Source organism: Meriones unguiculatus, chromosome X, assembly GCF_030254825.1.
Source record: "Meriones unguiculatus strain TT.TT164.6M chromosome X, Bangor_MerUng_6.1, whole genome shotgun sequence".
Classification (NCBI taxonomy): domain Eukaryota; kingdom Metazoa; phylum Chordata; class Mammalia; order Rodentia; family Muridae; genus Meriones; species Meriones unguiculatus.
In genome coordinates this window covers 64,671,349-64,691,486 of record NC_083369.1, presented here as the reverse complement: position 1 = coordinate 64,691,486, position 20,138 = coordinate 64,671,349, and the positions used below count along the sequence as shown (strand labels likewise).

General features: G+C 37.4%; 1 protein-coding gene across 1 annotated transcript in view; it reads right to left on the bottom strand.

Moving 5' to 3' along the window:
* The window catches only part of Col4a5 (collagen type IV alpha 5 chain), a 297,510-nt gene that overhangs the window by 27,203 nt on the left and 250,169 nt on the right, over positions 1–20,138 (bottom strand). Inside the window, 1 exon segment of the mRNA XM_060375633.1 lies at positions 19,889–20,074. Within this exon segment, the coding sequence (XP_060231616.1) occupies positions 19,889–20,074 (186 nt within the window).

The window sequence follows — 20,138 nt, the reverse complement described above, 5'->3', positions numbered from 1 at the left end:
AAGCTCATAATAATACAGCAATTAATTTTTACAATTAGATAACTTAAATCATACAATCACCTAGGTTAGCAACTAGACACTACAACCACAAAAATTACTCTTATTTTCTTTATTTTAATCAATTATTTTTTGTTGTTTTTTTGTTTTTTTTAATTACTTTTAATTTTTTACATTAATTACATTTTATTTGCTTTACATCCCAGCTATATCCCCCTCCCTCATTCCCTCCCAATCTCACCCTCATCTCTACCCATGCCCTTCTGAGTCCACTGATAGGGAAGATGCACCTCTCCTTCCATCTGACCTGAGCTTATCAGGTCTCAGCAGGACTGGCTGCATTGTCCTCCTCTGTGTCCTGACAAGGCTGCTCCTCCCTCCTCCCTCGGGGGTTGGGGGGTGGGGAGGAGGGGAGGTCAAAGAGCCAGCCACTGATTTCATATCAGAGACAGTTGCTGTTCCCATTACTAGGGAACCCTCTTGGATACTGAGCTGCCATGGGCTACATCTGAGCAGGGGTTCTAGGTTATCTCTATGCATGGTCCTTGGTTCGAGTATCAGTCTCAGAAAATACCCCTGAGGCCAGATATTTTGCTTCTGTTGCTGCTCTCCTTGTGCAGCTCCTGTCCTCTCCAGGTCTTATTAACTACTTCTTCTTTTTTATGATTTCCTGCATTCTGCCCAAAGTTTTATTATGAGTCTCAGCATCTGCTTTCATACACTGCTGGGTAGAGTCTTCCAGAGTCCCTCTGTTGTAGGCTACTTTCAATTTTTTATTAATTATAATTTATTCATTTTGCATCACAGCTGTAGACCCCTCCCTCATCCTCTCCTGAAAGTTTTGGGATACTTTACACTCAAAAAACAAAACCACAGCTGCTTAGCTCAAATACACTGGGATAACGTTTTCTAAATAAACATGGTAATTTGTACAATTTAGACTAGAGGTCTGGTAGCAAATTAGGCTGTTAAGTGAAAATTAACCAATCTCTAAGCCAACCTAATTACAATGATGAGAGAAGATTTAAGATGGGGAAAAGTGAACCTCTGAATGCTATCATTCTCTATTTGGAGTTTCTGGAATACTATATCATCTGATGAGAAGGTCTAGAATACTGCACCTTTGAGGGAAAGGTACTATTCTTTTATCAACTTAAAGAAAATACTGAGAATTTTATGTCATTTCAGACCTGTTATTTGAATTGTCTCTAAAAATTAAATTATCAAAATAGTAAGGACATAGGAACTTTATTTTAAATGTACTCAATACTTTTCTTCATCTAGTACTGAAAAAAGCTGTGAACACACAGCTCATGGCATTGTAGACAAAAATTTTCAGGAAAATAGAATCCAGATGTAGAGATTAGAAATTATCCAGATGCTTGCTTAACTAAATGTCTTAAAGGAGTTTACAATGTAAAAGTGTTTGTATAGCTATTTAAATTTTACCATGAATTCATATAAAAGTATCTATTACAAACAATCAAATCACAAAGATCTGATATGATTTTAATTCAATAGTAAATAAGTCATGGTAGCGTCTCAAAAATGTCAAAACTCAATAGGGTAGTATTTAAGGATAACACCATTTTTCAATGACTTCTGAATTCCAGTAATAATATGCATTTTGGTTACATATATAAATCGAGAGAGAGGGAGAGAGAGAGAGAGAGAGAGAGAGAGAAACTGACCAGCTAAGAGCCTAACATTGAAAACCTGGGGAGATCAGAGTTCACCAAAGCCCAAAGATTGAAGTTAGCAGTATCAGATATCACACAGTACAAAATAAGATTATGAGTTAGAAGTGGTTCACATTGTAGAACAAGTTAAACAATAATTCTTTTTGTCAGCATTTTTTGTACTTACAGCACAATCAATATGCAAACAGACACATTGAGAAATTTAGAGAACTAAATATTTTCTAAATAGAGCTTAGTGCTGGTCATTAAGGGAAGAGAGACTCTAAGAGACTATGTTAGCATTACCACTGTACATTCCTAAAAGTTAGCTTCTCAAAACATTAAAGTTGGCAGGATAGTACCATTTCATCAAAAGCCTTCATTTCCTTTAACAAAGATGTAACTGTGAATAAATATTTAAGCATGTCTTAGCCTCATTTAATGCAAACATGAAGTGAAAATTTATTTGGATGTTCAGAGTGAACCAATGTGATAATGGCAATTAACTTTCAAAACTTCACAGGTAAAAAATATTTACAAAGCTCACCTGTGAACTAATGAAAAATAAAAACCATTACCAGTTGTACTTTTGTCTTATTCAAATACCTTTTAATAAATTCAATTTTCATAATAAATCAGGAGACCATTTTCTATAAATTGTATGTTATAAGCATAAAATGCCATCGAACTTAAAAAAATAAGTACCTGTATTTTCCAATGATATGAAGACTATTAGTGAAGGGGTACTTTAAAAATATTCTGGCATGCAATATCCCACCCCAAGCCATTTTAAGTATTACAACTTTTAAAAAATTATTGTTCAATGTATATTTATCAAGCTATAAATACACTATTTTAAAAAGGAGCATTACCTAAAAATATTAAAGTCTACAAATAGAACATTGTTTGGTTAGTATTAATTAACTATAAATACAATTTCTCTTTTCTTAGACTTTTTGCTATGATTTACAAACATTGAATGTTAAATATATGGTGTTAGAACACTGAGTACCAGGTGCTAAAAAAGCTTGAAACTTACTCTTGACCCTGTTATGTAGTAACTATAACTGTGGAAAATTCTATATCTCTAAATATATTGACAACAGTGTTATCTATACTATCCTCCTTCACATGTTTATATAAGGATCAAAGTTAAGTTTCGAAATATAGAACTACCACCTGCGATGTGCAAAAAGAACACAATGATGATCAAAACCAGAATTTCAAAAGTATTTGAGAATTTGAAATTTAGACTAACATATTTCTGTTTATGTAATTAGTCTCCAAAGGCAATAACTTATAGTATGGTTACTAAATTAACTAGATTAGAATTGTTACTTAGTATAGTTCAAAGTAAAGATATATATATATATATATGCATATATATATATGCATATATAAATTTGCTTTTGAGAGACTCAATAACAAGAATATTCAAAATCATATTATATTGATAATTGACATTTTAGTGATTCATCAGCATTAGGAATTTTTGGTTATATCATAGTAAAATTTCTAAGACTTTAATTTCTAAAAGATTACAATTTAACAAATTATATGCCCAGTCAATTTTAAATGTGAGGCCTCAATCTATTATTTTTCAAATCACATAATTAAATTAAACTGAAAAAGAAACCAAACCAAATGCCTAGAGTCTTATATATAAATAGTGATTACTAGTGGTAACTTATAAAGTCAGCTGGTATATTTTAACTCCCAATTTCCACTCAGCGTTGCTCTCTTTACTAATTGTAAACAAGACAGAGGCTAGATTTCAAGAACTATAATTTGAGCATGTTTAACAAATGGGATGTTGTTAAATGGGTTTTAAAGTAATGTGGATATTTTTCTCTTTCTTCTTCAAATATATACTAGTGTTGCAGAAAAAGAAATCTTAGCTAGCGGTCCAGTCTAGCAGTGATCAAAGCAGCAGCATTCAAGTCAAGTTAGACAGAATAAGAGCCAAAATTGCTTCAAAGTACCTCATAATCTTGTCTTTATCTTGTTGATAGCTAAATCACATTCATTGTCTTAATCTAGTCCATAGCATTCACTTAGGAAGAATGTAATATGATGTTATTAGACATTGGTGCTGATTTGTGGTAAGAAAAACAGAAAAGAAAGAAACTAGATCCAAGTTCCAGCTAGGTGCAGTTGTAAGTCTCCTAACATGATAAAAAGCAGTTTTGCTCCATGAATTTATCAAGAAAGCAGATCATAAACTTCAAGCTTTGTGGAAGGCTGCTATTAGTAAAAGACACTTTTACTGAGTACTGGTGAGCCTCTAGTCAGTAATATGCATAACTTTAAGCAAGATTCTCAATCATTTTGTGTCTCAGTATTCCTGTGCGAAAAATTACTCTTTTACCAAACCTTAGACCAGAATCTGTGAGCCTTCTTGTTAGGTCTCTGTCTTTATTCCTGTTTTTAAAAAAAATTAATTAATTTATTTGTTATTATTTGCCTGTCGAACCTGTTTTTTTTTTTTTTTTTCTTTACTTGCTTCCCTGTATGTGGACCTATCTGCATTGCCCATGAGGCACGCTGGGGTTGGCTACCCAGAGGCTATTTTAAGCTGTGGGCTGGCTTTCCCCAGGGTCAGAAGATTGTTCAAGGTTCCTGAATAAACTGCATTGAGAAGAACAAAAAAAAAAAAAAATCAGAAAGAAGGAAAGGAGGACTTCCCCTATCAGTGGACTTGGGGAGAGGCATGTATGCAGAAAGGGGGGGAGGGTGGGACCGGGAGGGGGAGGGAGGGGCTTATGGGAGGATACAAAAGGACTAAAGTGTAATTAATAAAAGTTAAATAAAAATTAAAAAAAAACAATGAAATCAGTTTCGTTCAACTTCTAAATCTCCAGTTGTTAACATCTGATCAAGTTACTCATCCCTCACACTATGATGTCAAAATCCTTTGCCTGCCTTTAGCAAGAATCATATGAAGTTAGTTTAACGATGACTTCTGCCTTTAAGACCTTAGTAATTTTCTTTTTAAAATGTATTTATTTATTATTAATTACATTTTATTTAATTTGTATCCCAGTTATAATCCCCTCCCTTATCTCTTCACAATCCCATACTCCTTCCCTCATTTCCTCCTATGCCCCTCACCCAGTCCACTGATAAGGGAGGTCCTCCACCCTTTCCATGTAACTCTAGCTTATCAGGTCTCATCAGGACTGGCTGTATTGTCTTTCTCTGTGGTCTGGTAAGACTGCTCCCCACTCAGGGGGAGGTGATCAAAGAGCCAACCACTGAGTTCATGTGAGAGACAGCCCCTTTTCCCCTTACTAGGGAACCCACTTGGAGATTGAGCTGCCATGGGCTACATCTCTACAGGGGTTCTAGGTTATCTCCATACATGGTCCTTGGTTGGAGTATCAGTCTCAGAAAATATTCTGGGACCAGAGGTTTTGGTACTTTTGCTCTCCTCGTAGAACTCCTGTCCCCTCCATGTCTTTCTATCCCCCCCTTCTTTCATAAGATTTCCTTCACTCTGCCCAGTTTGGCTATGAGTCTCAGCATCTGCTTTGATACCTTACTGGACAGAGTCTTTCAAAGGACCTCTGTGGTAGGCTCCTCTCCTGTTCCCTATTTTCTCCCTCTTCTGATGTCTGCCTCATTTGCCTTTCTTAGTGAGAATTGATCATCTCCTTCTTGCTTAGCTTCTGTAGGTATACAGATTTTAGTATGTTTATCCTATGTTATGTGTCTAATATCCATTTATAAGTGAGTATATACCATGTTTGTTTTTCTGCTTCTGGGATACATCACTAAGGATGATCTTTTCTAGTTCTCACCATTTGCCAGCTAATTTCATGATTTCTTTGTTTTTAATAGCTGAGTATTATTCCATATTGTAAATGTACCAAAATTTCTGTAATCATTCTTCAGTTGAGGGACAACTAGGACTTTACCAGATTCTGACTATTATGAATAAAGCTAATACAAACATGGTTGAGCAAATATTCTTGTTGTATACTTGAGGATATTTTGGATATATGACTAAGAGTATTATAGCTGAATCTTGAGGTAGTATTTTTTTTTATCAGAGATCAAACTGTTTATATTGGGAGCTGATCTGCTAGCCATTCAAAACAACATTAATACTTATACCATAAATTCATTCTGCTAATAGTAATTTCAATTTTCTTATTTATAAACATTAAAAAAGAAAATAAAGGCTGAGCATGTAGCACATGTCTATAATCCCAACACTCAAAGTCAAAGACTGTGGATCTCTATGAGTTCAAGGCCATGCATATCCATCCTTCTCCATTTTTTATCCTTTTTAATTTTATTAATTACACTTTATTCACTTTGTATCCCCCAAAAGCCCCTCCCTCCTCCCCTCCCAGCCCCACCCCCCCCTTCCCCTTCTTCACGCATGTCTCTCCTCAAGTCCACTGATAGGTGAGGTCCTCCTCTCCTTCCTTCTGATCTTAGTCTATCAGATCATATCAGGAGTGGCTGCATTGTCATCTTCTGTGGCCTGGTAAGGCTGCTGCTCCCTCAGGGGGAGGTGATCAAAGAGCAGGCCAATCAGATTATGTCAGAGGCAGTCCCTCTTTCCATTACTATGTAACCCACTAGGACACTAAACTGCCATAGACTACATCTGTGCAGAGGTTCTAAGTTATCGCCATGCCTGGTACATGGTTGGAGTATGAGTCTCTGGGAAGACCCCTGTGTTCAAATTTTCTGCTTCGGTTTCTCTCCTTCTGGGGTTCCTCTCCTCTCCAGCTCTTACTATTTCCCATTTCTTACATAAGATTCCATGCACTTTGCCCAACAGTTGGTCATAAGTCTCAGTGTCTGCTTTGATAGTCTGCAGGGCAGAGCCTTTCACAGGCCCTCTGTGGCAGGTTCCTAGCTTGTTTCCTGTTTTCTTCTGATGTCTACCCTCTTTGCCTTTTGGGATGGGTTTTGAGTGTTTTAGTCAGGGTCCTCTATCTTGATTAGTTTCTTTAGATGGACAGATTTTAGTAGGTTTATGCTATGTTATATCTCTATATGAGTGAGTATATACCATGTGTGCTTTCTGATTTCTGCTTACTCAGGATGATCCTTTCCAGATCTCACCATTTACCTGAAAATTTCATGATTTCCTTATTTTTCATTGCTGAGTAATATTCCATTGTATAGATGTACCACAATTTCTGCATCCATTTTTCAGTTGAGGGTCATCTGGGTTGTTTCCAGCTTCTGGCTATTACAAATAAAGCTGCTACAAACATGGTTGAGCAAATGTCCTTGTTGTGTACTTGAGCCTCTTTTGGATATATGCCTAGGGGTGGTATGGCTGAATCTTGAGGAAGCACTATTCCTAGTTGTCTGAGAATGCGCCAGATTGATTTCCAGAGTGGTTGTACAAGTTTACATTCCCACCAGCAATGGAGGAGGGTTCCCCGTTCTCCACAACCTCTCCAGCATGTGTTGTCACTTGAGTTTTTCATCTTGGCCATTCTGATGGTTGTAAGGTGAAATCTCAGGGTCATTTTGATTTCCATTTCCCTAATGGCTAATGAGGTTGAGCATTTCTTTAAGTGTTTCTCTGCCATTCTATATCCCTCTACAGAGAGTTCTATGTTTAGCAATGTTCCCCATTTTTTAATTGGATTACTTGGTTTGCTGCTTTTCAGCATCTTTAGTTCTTTATATATACTGGATATTAGCCCTCTGTCAGATAAAGGGTTAGTGAAGATTCTTTCCCAATCTGTAGGCAGTCGTTTTGTTTTGATAATGGTGTCCTTTGCTTTCCATAAGCTTTTCAGTTTCAAGAGGTCCCATTTATTGATTGTTGCTCTTAGAGCCTGTGCTGTTGGTGTTCTGTTCAGGAAGTTGTCTCCTGTACCAATAAGTTCAAGGCTCTTCCACACTTTTTCTTCTAACCGATTTAATGTGTCTGGTTTTATGTTGAGGTCTTTGATACAGTTGGATTTCAGTTTTGTGCAGGGTGATAAGTATGGATCTATTTGCATTGTTCTACATGAAGACATCCAGTTAGACCAGCACCATTTGTTGAAGATGCTATCTTTTTTCCATTGTATGGTTTTGGCATCTTTGTCAAAAATCAGGTGTCCATAAGTGTGTGGGTTTATTTCTGGGTCTTCTTTTCGGTTCCATTGATCCATCATTCTGTTTCTATACCAGTACCATGCAATTTTTAAAACTGTTGCTCTATAGTACAGCTTAGATTAAGGATGGAGATACCCTCCATAAGATCTTTTATTGTAGAGGATTGTTTTAGCAATTCTGGGTTTCTTGTTATTCCATATGAAGTTGAGAATTTTTCTTTCCAGGTCTGTAAATAATTATGTTGGTAATTTGATGGGAATTACATTGAATCTGTAGATTGCTTTTGGTATGATGACCATTTTTATTTTGTTAATCCTGCCAAGCCATGAGCATGGGAGATCTTTCCAACTTCTGATATCTTCTTCTAATTCTTTTTTCAGAGACTTGAAATTTTTTTTTCACACAAGACTTTGCCTTCCTTGATTAGGGTTTCACGAAGGTACTTTATGTCATTTGTGGCTATTTTGAAGGGTATTTTTCCCTAATATCTTTCTCAGCCCTTTTGTCTTTTGCATACAGGAGGGCTACTGGTTTGTTTTTTGTGGGGTTTTTTTTGCGTTAATTTTGTATCTGGCCACTTTGCTGAAGGTGTTTATCAGCTGTAGGATTTCCCTGGTAGAGTTTTTGGAGTCACTCACATATACTATCATATCACCTGGAAATAGTGATCATTTGACTTCTTACTTACCAATTTTTATCCCCTTGATCTCCTTCAACTGTCTTCTTGCTCTAGCCAGGACCTCCAGAACTTTGTTGAAAGATATGGAGAGAGTGGGCAGCCTTGTCTTGTCACTCATTGCTTTAAGTTTCTCTCCATTCAGTTTGATGTTGGCTGTAGGCTTGCCGTATATCGCCTTTACTATGTTTCGATAAGTGGCTTGTATCCCTGATCTCTTCAACACTTTAAACATGAATGGATATTAGATTTTGTCAAATGCTTTTTCAGCATCTGAGGAGATTATCATGTTTTTTTTTTCTTTCAGTTTGTTAATATGTTGGAACACATTGATGGATTTCCATATATTGAACCAACCCTGCATAACTGGGATGAAGCCTACTTGGTCATAGTGTTCTTGTATTCGGTGTGCAAGTATTTTGTTGAGTATTTTTGCATTAATATTCATAAGGCAGATTAGCCTGAAATTCTCTTTCTCTGTTCGGTCTTTTTGAGGTTTAGGTACCAAGGTGACTGTGGTTTCAAGGAATGAGTTTGGTAATGTTCCTTCTGTTTCTATTTTGTGGAATAGTTTAAACAGAACTGGAATTAGCTCTTCTTTGAAGGCCTGGTAAAATTCTGCACTGAAACCATCTGGTCCTGGGCTTTTTTTGGATGCGAGATTTTCAATGACCGCTTCTATTTCCTTGGGGGATATAGGGCTATTTAATTGATTTACCTGGTCCTGATTCAGCTTTGGTAAGTCGAATCGATCAAGAAAATTCTTCATTTCATTTAGATTTTCAAATTTTGTGGCATATAGATTTTTGAAGTAAGTCCTAATGATTGTTTGAATTTCCTCGGTGTCTGTAATTTTGCCCCCCTTTCCGTTCTGATTTTGTTGATTTGGATGGTGTCTCTCTGCCTTTTAGTTAGTTTGGCTAAGGGTTTGTCTATCTTGTTGATTTTCTCAAAGAACTAGCTCTTGGTTTCACTGATTCTTTGAATTCTTTGAATTTTTATTTGTTACCAATCGATTGATTTCAGCCCTGAGTTTGATTATTTCCAGCCATCTACTCCTTTTTGGTGTGTCTGCTTCTTCTTTTTCTAGGGTTTTTAAGTGAGACAATAAGTTGCTTGAATGAGTTGTCTCGAATTTCTTCTTGAAGGAACTTAGTGCTATGAACTTTCCTCTTAGTACTGCTTTCATTGTGTCCCACAAGTTTGGGAATATTGTGTCTTCATTTTCATTGAGTTCTAGGAAGACTTTAATTTCTTTATTTCCTCCCTGACCCAGCTGTCATTTAGTAACAAGTTGTTCAGTTTCCATGTATGTGTAGGCCTTTTGCTATTTCTGTTATTATTGAGGTCCAGCTTTATTCCATGGTGATCATACAAGATACAAGGGATTATTTCAAACTTTTTGTATCTGTTGAGTCTTGCTTTGTGACCAACTATATGGTCTATTTTGGAGTAGGTTCTATGAGGTGCTGAAAAGAAGGTAAATTCTTTTGTGTTTGGGTGTAAGGTTCTGTAAATGTCTGTTAGGTCCATTTGATTCATGATCTCTGTTAGAGACATTGTTTCTTTGTATAATTTCTGTTTTGTTGACCTCTCCTTTGTTGAGAGTGTGGTGTTGAAGTCTCCCACTATTAATGTGTGGTGATATGTGGTTTAAGTTATATCAATGTTTCTTTTTCAAATGTGAGTATTCTTGTATTTGGGGCATAGATGTTCAGGATTGTGATGTCTTCCTGTTGGAATTTTCCCTTGATGAGTATGAAGTGTCCTTCTCCATCTCTTTTTTATTAATTTTGGTTGAAAGTCTATTTTATTAGATATTAGAATAGCTACTCCTGCTTGCTTCCGGGGTCCATTTGCTTGGAACCCAGCTTCCAATCCTTTACCCTCAGGTAATGTCTATCTTTGTGACTTAGGTGTGTTTCTGGTATGCAACAGATTGCTGGGTTTTGTTTAAGCATCCATTCTTTTAGTCTGTGTCTTTTTACTGGAGAGTTGAGTCCATTGATGTTGAGAGAGATTAATGACCAGTGTCTGTTAGATCTTTTGATTTTGATGTTGGCTGTGGTCACAAGGTTGTGTGCTTGATTGCTTTTTGTTTTACTGTAGTGAGGTTAAATATTTCCTGTGTTTTCTTGAAAGCAGCTAGTTTTCTTGGGTTGTATTTTCCCTTTTAGAGTCTTCCGTAATGCTGGATTTGTGTGTAGGTATTGTTGAAATTTGTTTTTGTCATTGAATATCTTGTTTTCTCTGTCTATAAGGACTGAGAGTTTTGCTGGGTATAGTAGCCTGGGCTGACATCTGTGTTCTCTTAGGGTTTGCATGATATCCGTCCAGGCCCTTCTGACTTTAATTGTCTCTGTTGAAAAGTCAGGTGTGATTCAAATGGGTTTGCTATTATATGTTACTTGGCCTTTTCCCTTGAAGCTTTTAGTATTTTTTCTTTGTTCTGTATACTTACTGTTTTGATTATTATGTGGAGGGAGGATTTTCTTTTCTGGTCTAATTTATTGGGTGTTCTGTAGGTCTCTTGTATTCTTATTAGCCTCTCCTTTAAGTTGGGGAAATTTTCTTCAGTGATTGTGTTGAAAATATTTTTTGGGCCTTAAAGCAGTGAATCTTCTTTTTCATCTATTCCTATTATTCTTCGGTTTTGTCTTTTTTATATTGTCTTGAATTTCTTGGATGATGTGTGTTAGGAATTTTTTAGATTTAACATTTTCTTTGACAGATACATCTAATTCTTCCATTGTATCTTCCATACCTGAGATTCTTTCTTCCATCTCTTGTAGTCTATTGTTATGCTAACCTCTGTAGTTCCTGTTTTCATCCCTAAGTTCTTTCTCTCCACAATTTCGGGCATTTGTGTTTTCTTTAATTTTTCTAATTCTATCTTCAGATCTTGAGCTGTTTTTTTATTTCCTTCACCTGTCTGACTGTATTTCCCTTTTTTCCATCAATTCTTTCAGCTGTTTGTTTGAACAATCCACTGTTTCTTTTATTTCATTCAGTGATTTAAGCATTTCCTTTCTAAAGGCCACAAACTATTTGGCTGCAGCTTCCTGTATTTCTTTACAGATGGCCATAATCTGTTTGTTTTTATCTTCCTCTATTTCTTACAGATGGCCATAATCTTTTTTTTTATCTTCCTCTATTTCTTTACCTATGGCTATAATCTGTTTGAGTTTATTTTCCTCTAGGTCTTTATGCATTTTAGTTGTTTCCTCTGTTATCGTCTTCATGAGCATAGATGTTAGGTAGTCTTCTTGAATTTCAATTATGCTGGGGTGTCCAGGGCTACTTGCCCCTGGATAACTGGGTTCTGGAGATGCCATATTGCTCTGTCTTTTGTTGGTTTAGCTTTTACGCTAGCCTCTACCCATTGGGCTATCTTAGGTGTTTGGAGTTAGTTTCTGGTGGTTCCTGGATTCCTGTGGTGGAGAGAATCCCCTTGGCAGGAAGATGGTTTTTCTTGAAGGAAGGCTTCTCAGCTTTTTGGGTATAGTCACTGGATGGCTGGTGTTTTTCAGGAGTTGTTACAGCTCACCTCAGGCTCAAAGACCTGAGTGGTAACTATGGTCCTTGTTATGGGCTCTCCTCTCACTTGGAGAAGTCCTGAAGACAGCTGCCCTGCTTTTGGGTTGCTTGCTTTAAATTAGTGATCTGCTGCTGTAACCTGTGTGTCACATGGTTTGGTCAGTTTTGTTAGGGAGAACTGGTTGCCCCTTGGAGCAGTATCTGAGGGCTGATCTTGGGGATTCTGGGCTTCTCTAGGTCTGAGGTTGGGGCTCTGTGTCCTAGTACGCAAGTGGTAATCTGTGGCAGGTGGGTATTGCTCTCCTGATAACAGCAGGATATCTGGTGCAAAACAGGTCCCTGGGTTGGGCCAGTCTGCGTGGCCTTTTCCCGGGATATACTGGGTGGCCTAAGCCCTTTGCTTCATTCCCTGTGAGGATTTCTCTGGACAGGGACTCCCAGTCTCTGTTGCCCTGGGGCACACAGCTCTGTCTGTGCCAGAGAGCTGGGCACACAGCAACTGTCTGTGCCCACGCCTGGAGCCCAGTTCAGTGATGGTGGCTCGCAGGTCTGTGAGACTTTTTCCAGGGAAAGCCTGGATGACCCAAATCAGCACCATTTCCTTCCTTCCCTGTGGGGTTTTCTCGCAACTGGAACTCCCAGTCTCTGTTGTTTTTTGTGCCCACTGATCAGCCTGGGAAGGTGATCAGGACATGCAGGCATGTGGCTCTGGTCTGGCGACCTAGTGCCTGCGCAACCTGGGATCTCTTCCAGGTTCTGGCTGGGTGACCTGAGAGTGGACCCGACTGATTCCTAAGCTGTGGAGGTTTCCTCTCACCTGGCAAACAAGATCGCTGTTGTTTTAGGGCCCAGAGTTAGGTCTCTTGGTCGCTGTATGGAAAATGTTGTCCTGCTCCTGAGATGCAGTGTTCTTCTGGCGCTGCAATCTTGTCCCCCGCCTCCACCGAGGTAGTAATTGTCAATCAATTACTTTCTCTTTCTGTCCCTGAACGTCTGTATTTATATATTTCACTTGGCGTTGAGCTTTTCTCTGTCATAATAGGGTCTCCTCTACTGTAGTCATCTCAAATAAAATTTGTCTTCTGAACTTCCATCATTAAAAAAGAACTTGTAAATACATTTTTATACTCAAAATATTTTGTGTATATGTGTGTATGTATGTGTGCATGGGTTGGTAGGGTAAAAAGAAATCAAGGAATTAATTTACATAGTGATTCATGGTTTCCTGTTTTTCCCACACACAAAAACTGTGAATTTTTGGTTCATTTAAGTGGACATTAGAAACATAATATAGGATAAATATACTAAAATTTGTACACCTAAAGAAGCTAAACAAGAAGGAGGACCCCTGGTAAGATGATCAATCCTCACTCAGAAAGCTAAACAGGACAGACATAGGAGAGGGAGAAAACCCAGAACAGGACTGGAACCTACCACAGAGGGCCTCTGAAAGATTACCCGCAAGGTATCAAAGCAGATGCTGAGACTCATAGCCAAACTTTGGGCAGAATGCAGGGAAAGATAAAAAAGAAAGGAGAGATAGAAAACAGGAGCTCTGTAGACTCCTGTCATATGTTCAATGCACATCCCATCTGTCTTTCTAAACGAGGATTGATCATCTCACCCCATGTCCGCTCAATTGATTATTGTTTTTAGGTGTATAGATTTCATTATGTTTATCATATCTTATAGGTCTATATAAGTGAGTATATCCCATGTTTGTCTTTCTCCTTCTGGGATATTTCACTTCAGAATGATCTTTTCTAGATCCCACCATTTGCCTGCAAATTTCATGATTTCTTCCTTTTTGATTGCTGAGTAGTATTCCATTGTATAAAAATACCACAATTTCTGTACCCATTCCACCGTTGATGGACATCTGGGTTGTTTCCAGGTTCTGGCTATTACAAATAGAGCTGTTATAAACATGGTTGAGCAAGTGTCCTTTTTTCTGAAAGACTCTAACTAGCAGTGTTTTCAAAGCAAAGACTCATGACCAAACCTTTGGCAGAGTACAGGGAATCATAAGAAAGAAGGGGAGTTAGTCTGATGGGGAAAGGATAGGAGCTCCACAAGGACCAAATATATCTGGGCACAGGGTCTTTTCTGTGACTGACATTCAACCAAGGACCATGTATGTTATAACCTAGAACCTCCACTCAGATGTAGCCTGTGATAGCTCAGTAACGAATTGGTTTCCCAAAGTGAGGGGAACAAGGACTATTTCTAACAAGAACTCAATGACTGGCTCTTTGGTCTCCCCACCCCCGAAGGGAGGAGCAGTCCTGTTAGGCCACAGAGGAGGGCTTTGCAGCCAGTCCTGAAGATACCTGATAAAACAGGATCAGATGAATGGGGAGGAGGTCCCCCCTATCAGTGGACTTGGAAAGGGGCACGGTGGAGATGAGGGAGGGAGGAAGGGACTGGGAGGAAATGAGGGATCGGGACACGGCTGGGATACAGAGTTAATAAAATGTAACTGATAAAAAAAATAAAGTAATAAAAAAAAAGAAAGAAAACAGGAGCTCCATTATGAGAGCCACAGAACCAAAAATCTGGGCACAGGTTTCTTTTCTGAGACTGAACCAAGGACCATGCATGCAGATAACCTACAACCTCTGCTCAGATGTAGCTCATGGCATTTCATTTTCCAAGTGGGTACCCTAGTAACGGAAACAGGGACTGTCTCTGACATGAACTCAGTGGCTGGCTCTTTGACCTCCACCCCCATATGGGGGAGCAACATTTCCAGACCACAGGGAGGACAATGCAGCCAGTCCTGATGAGACCTGATAACCTAGGGTCAGATGGAAGGGGAGGAGGACCTCTCCTACCAGTGAACTTGGGGAGGGGCAAGGGAGGAGAGGAGGAATGGAGGAAGGGAAGAGGGGAGGAAGGGCTATAGATGAGAGATAAAGTGAATAAACATTAATTAAAAATAAATTATTAAAAAGAAAGGAAAAAGGTCTACCTATTCTCAAAAAACAGACCTGAGGTTTATACTTTTGCCTGGTTTATTTCTCTTCTATGAATGAGAAATGGGGTTTATTTGAAAAACAATAAATACACTGATATATCCATGCCTAACTTTTTCTTTAAGATTAAGTACACTATTCTTAAACCTAGAAATCAACAGGTTTTTTTCACCCATTGTGTATCTCGTGGTAATTTTTTCATCATATTTGTTTGCATATTTGTTTGCATATGTGAAGAACATATAGACTACTCAGAGTCATTCATTTGTGCTGGTTACAAGGAGTATTTCTTTTACTTTATGCATATTATTTCTTCATAGCACTGCAATGTAAAAATATGTGACAAAGGAATTGGAGAGATGGCCCAGTGCTTACAAGTACACATTTTTCTTGCAGAGAATCCAAGTTCACTTCAACTCCTAGCAAGTGTTATGCCTCTGTCCTTAGTGGGAACCTGTATTTATGTACACATGTCCAGATAAAGGCATATGAATATGCTCATAAGTTAAAATAAAAATAAATCTTTGGAAAGATGTGACAAACTAAAAGGTCAAACTATTTGAAAACTTTATAGAAATATGTATGTGTGTGTGTGTGTTTAGAAAATTGGAGATTACATTAGCTGCAGGATCTGATAATCCACATTGTTATTGTTTTTAAAATGCCTGTCTGAATGAGTTTAATTTCAGTTCATTAAAAGTTTTTTAAGACTTATGAATAAAGCTGCTATGAACATGGTTGAACAAATGTCCTTGTTGTATACTTGAGAATAATTTGGATATATGCTTAGGAGTGATATAGGGGGATTTTGAGGAAGCACTATTTCTTATTGTCTGAGAAAGCACCAGATTGATTTTCAAAGGGGTTGTACAAGTTTACATTCCCACCAGCAGTGGAGGAGGGTTCCCCTTTCTCCACATCCTCTCCAGCATGTGTTGTCACTTGAGTTTTTGATCTTAGCCATTCTGATGGGCATAAGGTGAAATCTCAGATTTGTTTTGATTTGCATTTCTCTGATTACTAAGGATGTTGTGCATTTCTTCAAGTGTTTCTCTGCCATTCAATATTCCTCTACTGAGAATTCTCTGTTAGCCCTCTGTCAGATGTAGGGTTTGTGAAGATCTTCTCCAAGCTTCTAGGTTGTCATTTTGTTCTGATGACGGTGTCCTTTCCTTTACAGAAGCTTTTCATTTTCATTAGGTCCCATTTATTGATTGTTGATCTTAGAGCCTGTGCTGTTGGTGCTCTATGCCAATCAATTCAAGGATCTTCTACATATTTTCTTCTATCATATTTGGTATGTCCGGTTTTATGTAGAGGTCTTTGATTGACTTGAACTTTAGTTTTGTGCAGAGTGATGAATATGGATCTATTTGCATTTTTCTATATGTAGACATCCAGTTAGACCAGCACCATTTGTTGAAGATGCTGTCTTTTTTCCATTCTATAGTTTCGGCTTCTTTGTCAAAAATCAAGTATCTGGAAATAACCCAGATGGACTTCAATAGAGGAATGGATACTACTCAGCAATTACAAACATGGAAACCATGAAATTTGCTGGCAAATGGTGGGAACTATAAAAGATTATCCTGAGTGAGGTAACCCAGAAGAAGAAAGACGCACATGCTATATACTCACCTATAAGTGGATATTAGACATATAATATAGGATAAACAAGAAGGAGGACCCTGGGTAAGATGATCAATCCTCACTTAGAAAGGGCAGGCTCTTTGACCTCCCCCCCCCAGGGGAGGAGAAGTCCTGTTAGGCCACAGAGGAAGACTTTGCAGCCAGTCCGGAAGATACCTGATAAAACAGGGTCAAATGAAAGGGGAGGAGGTCCTCCCCTATCAGTGGACTTGGAAAGGGACAGGGAGGAGACCAGGGAGGGAGTGTGGGGTTGGGGAAGGAATGAGGGAGCGGGATACAGCTGGGACACAGAGTTAACAAAATGTAACTAAAAAGAAAAATAAAATTAAAAAAAAAAGTCAAATGAGACGGACATTGGAAGAGAGAGAAAACTGGGAACAGGACAGGAGCCTACCACAGAGGGCCTCTGAAAGATTCTATCCAGCAAGGTATCAAAGCAGATGCTGAGACTCATAGCCAAACTTTGGGCAGAGTGCAGGGAATCTCATGAAAGAAGAGAGAGATAGAAAGACTTGGAGGGGATAGGAGCTCTACAAGGAGAGCAACAGAACTAAAAAATCTGGGCATGGGGGTCTTTTCTGATATTTTTACTGCAAATAGGTCCATGAATGGAAATAACCTAGAACCCCTCCTGAGGTGTAGCCCATGGCAGCTCAGTCTCCAAGTTGGTTCCCTTGTAAGCAGAAGAGAGGCTTTCTCTGACATGAACTCAGGGGCTGGCTCTTTGATCACCTCTCCCTGAGTGGGAAGCAATTTTACCAGACCACAGAGGAAGACAATGCAGCCAGTCTGGATGATACCTTATAGGCTAGGGTCAGAGGGAAGGGGAGGAGGATAATGGAGGTGAATGGGAGGAGATAAGTGAAGGAGAGCGGGATTGGGAGGGAATGAGGGAGGAGCTATAGCTGTGATACAAAGTGAATACACTCTAATTAATAAAAAAATAAATTAAAAAAATAAGGCAATGAATTAAAAAATACATCTTATCAAAGGAAAATATACTTTGATAATTGATCATTGTGAAATTATAATTAAAATGACACCACAGTATGAATTTTGAAGTATTTAATTTAGTTCATGTTCCTATTTGGATAATTTGGAGGCATTCCAAGAGATATACATGACATGACACACAGTATTCTGAGAACCAGTATTCTAAGGACCTGAAACTTAGGTCCAGGTCACCATTTAAAAGCTGACTTGGCATATACTATTAAAATATATTTTAAAACTTGAAAATATCACACACACATATAAATACTCATATATGTTTATATACACACATAAAAATATATGCATACATACATAGTTAAAATTTCAAATTTCATGCAGCTACTACATTGGAGTTAAGGAGCTAATCTGGAGGACCTGGGTAGGGATGGAAGTTCACCAATGCCCAATGTCATCATTACAATAAGGAAAATATCAAAACTGTTAGAAATATCAAGAAACTAAAGCATTAAACTAAATACTCTCAAGTTAAAGTTGAATTTAATAGTAGGGCACTCTGAAAGTTCATATTCATGTATCTTTTTTTTAATTCATATGGTTAATATATTGAAAAATAATCTCAAATATTGAGCCAAGTATGCTCCAGAATATTATTCCTAAAAGTCTAACTATGTACATAGTGCATGAGCTATTTATTATAGTTGAAAACTAAACCAACATGATATTACAGAAAAATTCATCTAACTGTGCTACATACAAATGAATTGTTCAGTGACCTACTTGGATCAGTAGGAAAGATAGCTAATGATGTCCTATGTATCTTAAATAAACCAAATTATCTCCATTTAGCATTAATGTTAAAATGAAAATTGTACAATACTATTGTTTGGAAGTTCAAAAATCATTTTATGATGCTTATTGTTATGAGCTTAAATTGAGAACATTCAGTTCTAGGAGAAACTAATGTATACTTTTTTTTAGACCTGTAGCTTATAAACAAATCAAGAATCGAACCCTCATTAGATGTGCATTCTTCTTATGAGTACTTTGATTGTTCTTTACAAATAGTGATTGCAAAAGTATGTTTTTGACTACTGCTTTCTGCTATTACTTTTATAAAATGTTCACCAGGAAGCTCCATTCCCAGTAACAAATAACCACAGTGCTAATTAGAATATAAAAGGAAAACAGTTTGGTTTATTTGAATTAGGACATACAAACAAAGAAAGATCCTGGCTTCTGTTTTTCATATTGCATGCAAGAGAGTTAAGATGGCTGAGATATTTTTTTACTGCTTTTTCTTCATCAGCAAATGAAATATAAAGGAAACACCTTCAACACATTAAATCTGACATTGAAAATAATGATCTGAATCCCATACATGTTATATTAATTCATGTTTTTAAAGCACTTATTATTAGAATCAAGTCCAATTACTCATAATTTTACTGTAATTTAAATGTAATTTTTCATTTTTGGTACACATTAAAAATGAATTAAGAATACTCAAGCAATGAAAAGACATTTGTTTGGTTTCTTTCTATCTCAAATTACTCTTATTAAAAAAGAAAAAGAAAACAATGAAAGCCAAATTTTCAGTTACCCCTCAGAATTGAATATTAAGTCCCTTAAATCTTTTAATAACTTATTATCAGTGATTGGGCTCAGCAACATTAACCTGGGGTGAAAATGAGCATTTCACAATTAATAGAATGGAATGCTACAGCACAGACACAAAATGAAAATGTGAACCTTGGATGCAAAACTGATTTACTGGAGAGTGAGCACAAAAAAGGTGAGGTAGAGAATGTAGTATGAAGAGATTATGAAACAGTTTGATCATGCTGTGATGCTGAAGATAAATTTGATTGCCTAATTTTTAGAGATCAGGTTGTTTTGTTTTGTGTGTTTTTGGTGGCTGGTTACATTTGTTGATCATGTGACATAACCATAGCAGCAGCTTCTGATATGAAACGCAAGGATGTATTTGGTGATCACTAAAGAATTTCTGTGACAACATGCTGAGAAGCTTATGTTAAAAAATGTATATTGCATTTTAATGCCAGGATATCAGTATAGTTTATCATTAATAATAATACTAAGAAACTCACCATTTCACTTTCTTCATTTAAGTTGTTTTGTTTTACTTGAACTTTTAAGTAAATAATATATGCATTATTGAAAAGAACATTTATTTTGGAACAAAATAAGTTTGAACCAAATTATTTTCTTAAAATAAGTTTTCATGTGACAAATTCTAAAATCCTAAAGACTGAATAACTTGCCAGCAAAAAATAACTAAATAACTGGTAAACAGGCCATTTTCATAACATGCATAATCATACCTGGTCTCCCAGGAGGGCCTTGAGGCCCAGGGTTTCCTTTAGGACCTTCCAAAGCTGCACCAGGAGAACCAGGAGGACCTGGGGGACCTGGCATACCAGGGAATCCCTGAAAGCCTGGTTCACCTTTTGAACCTGGAAGGCCAAGATTTCCTGGAAGGCCAGGTGATCCTTTATCACCTTTTTGTCCTGTAGAGGTAAAGTTAAATTAGAGATGCATTAAATAATGCTATATGCTGAATTTTAAGCTTGC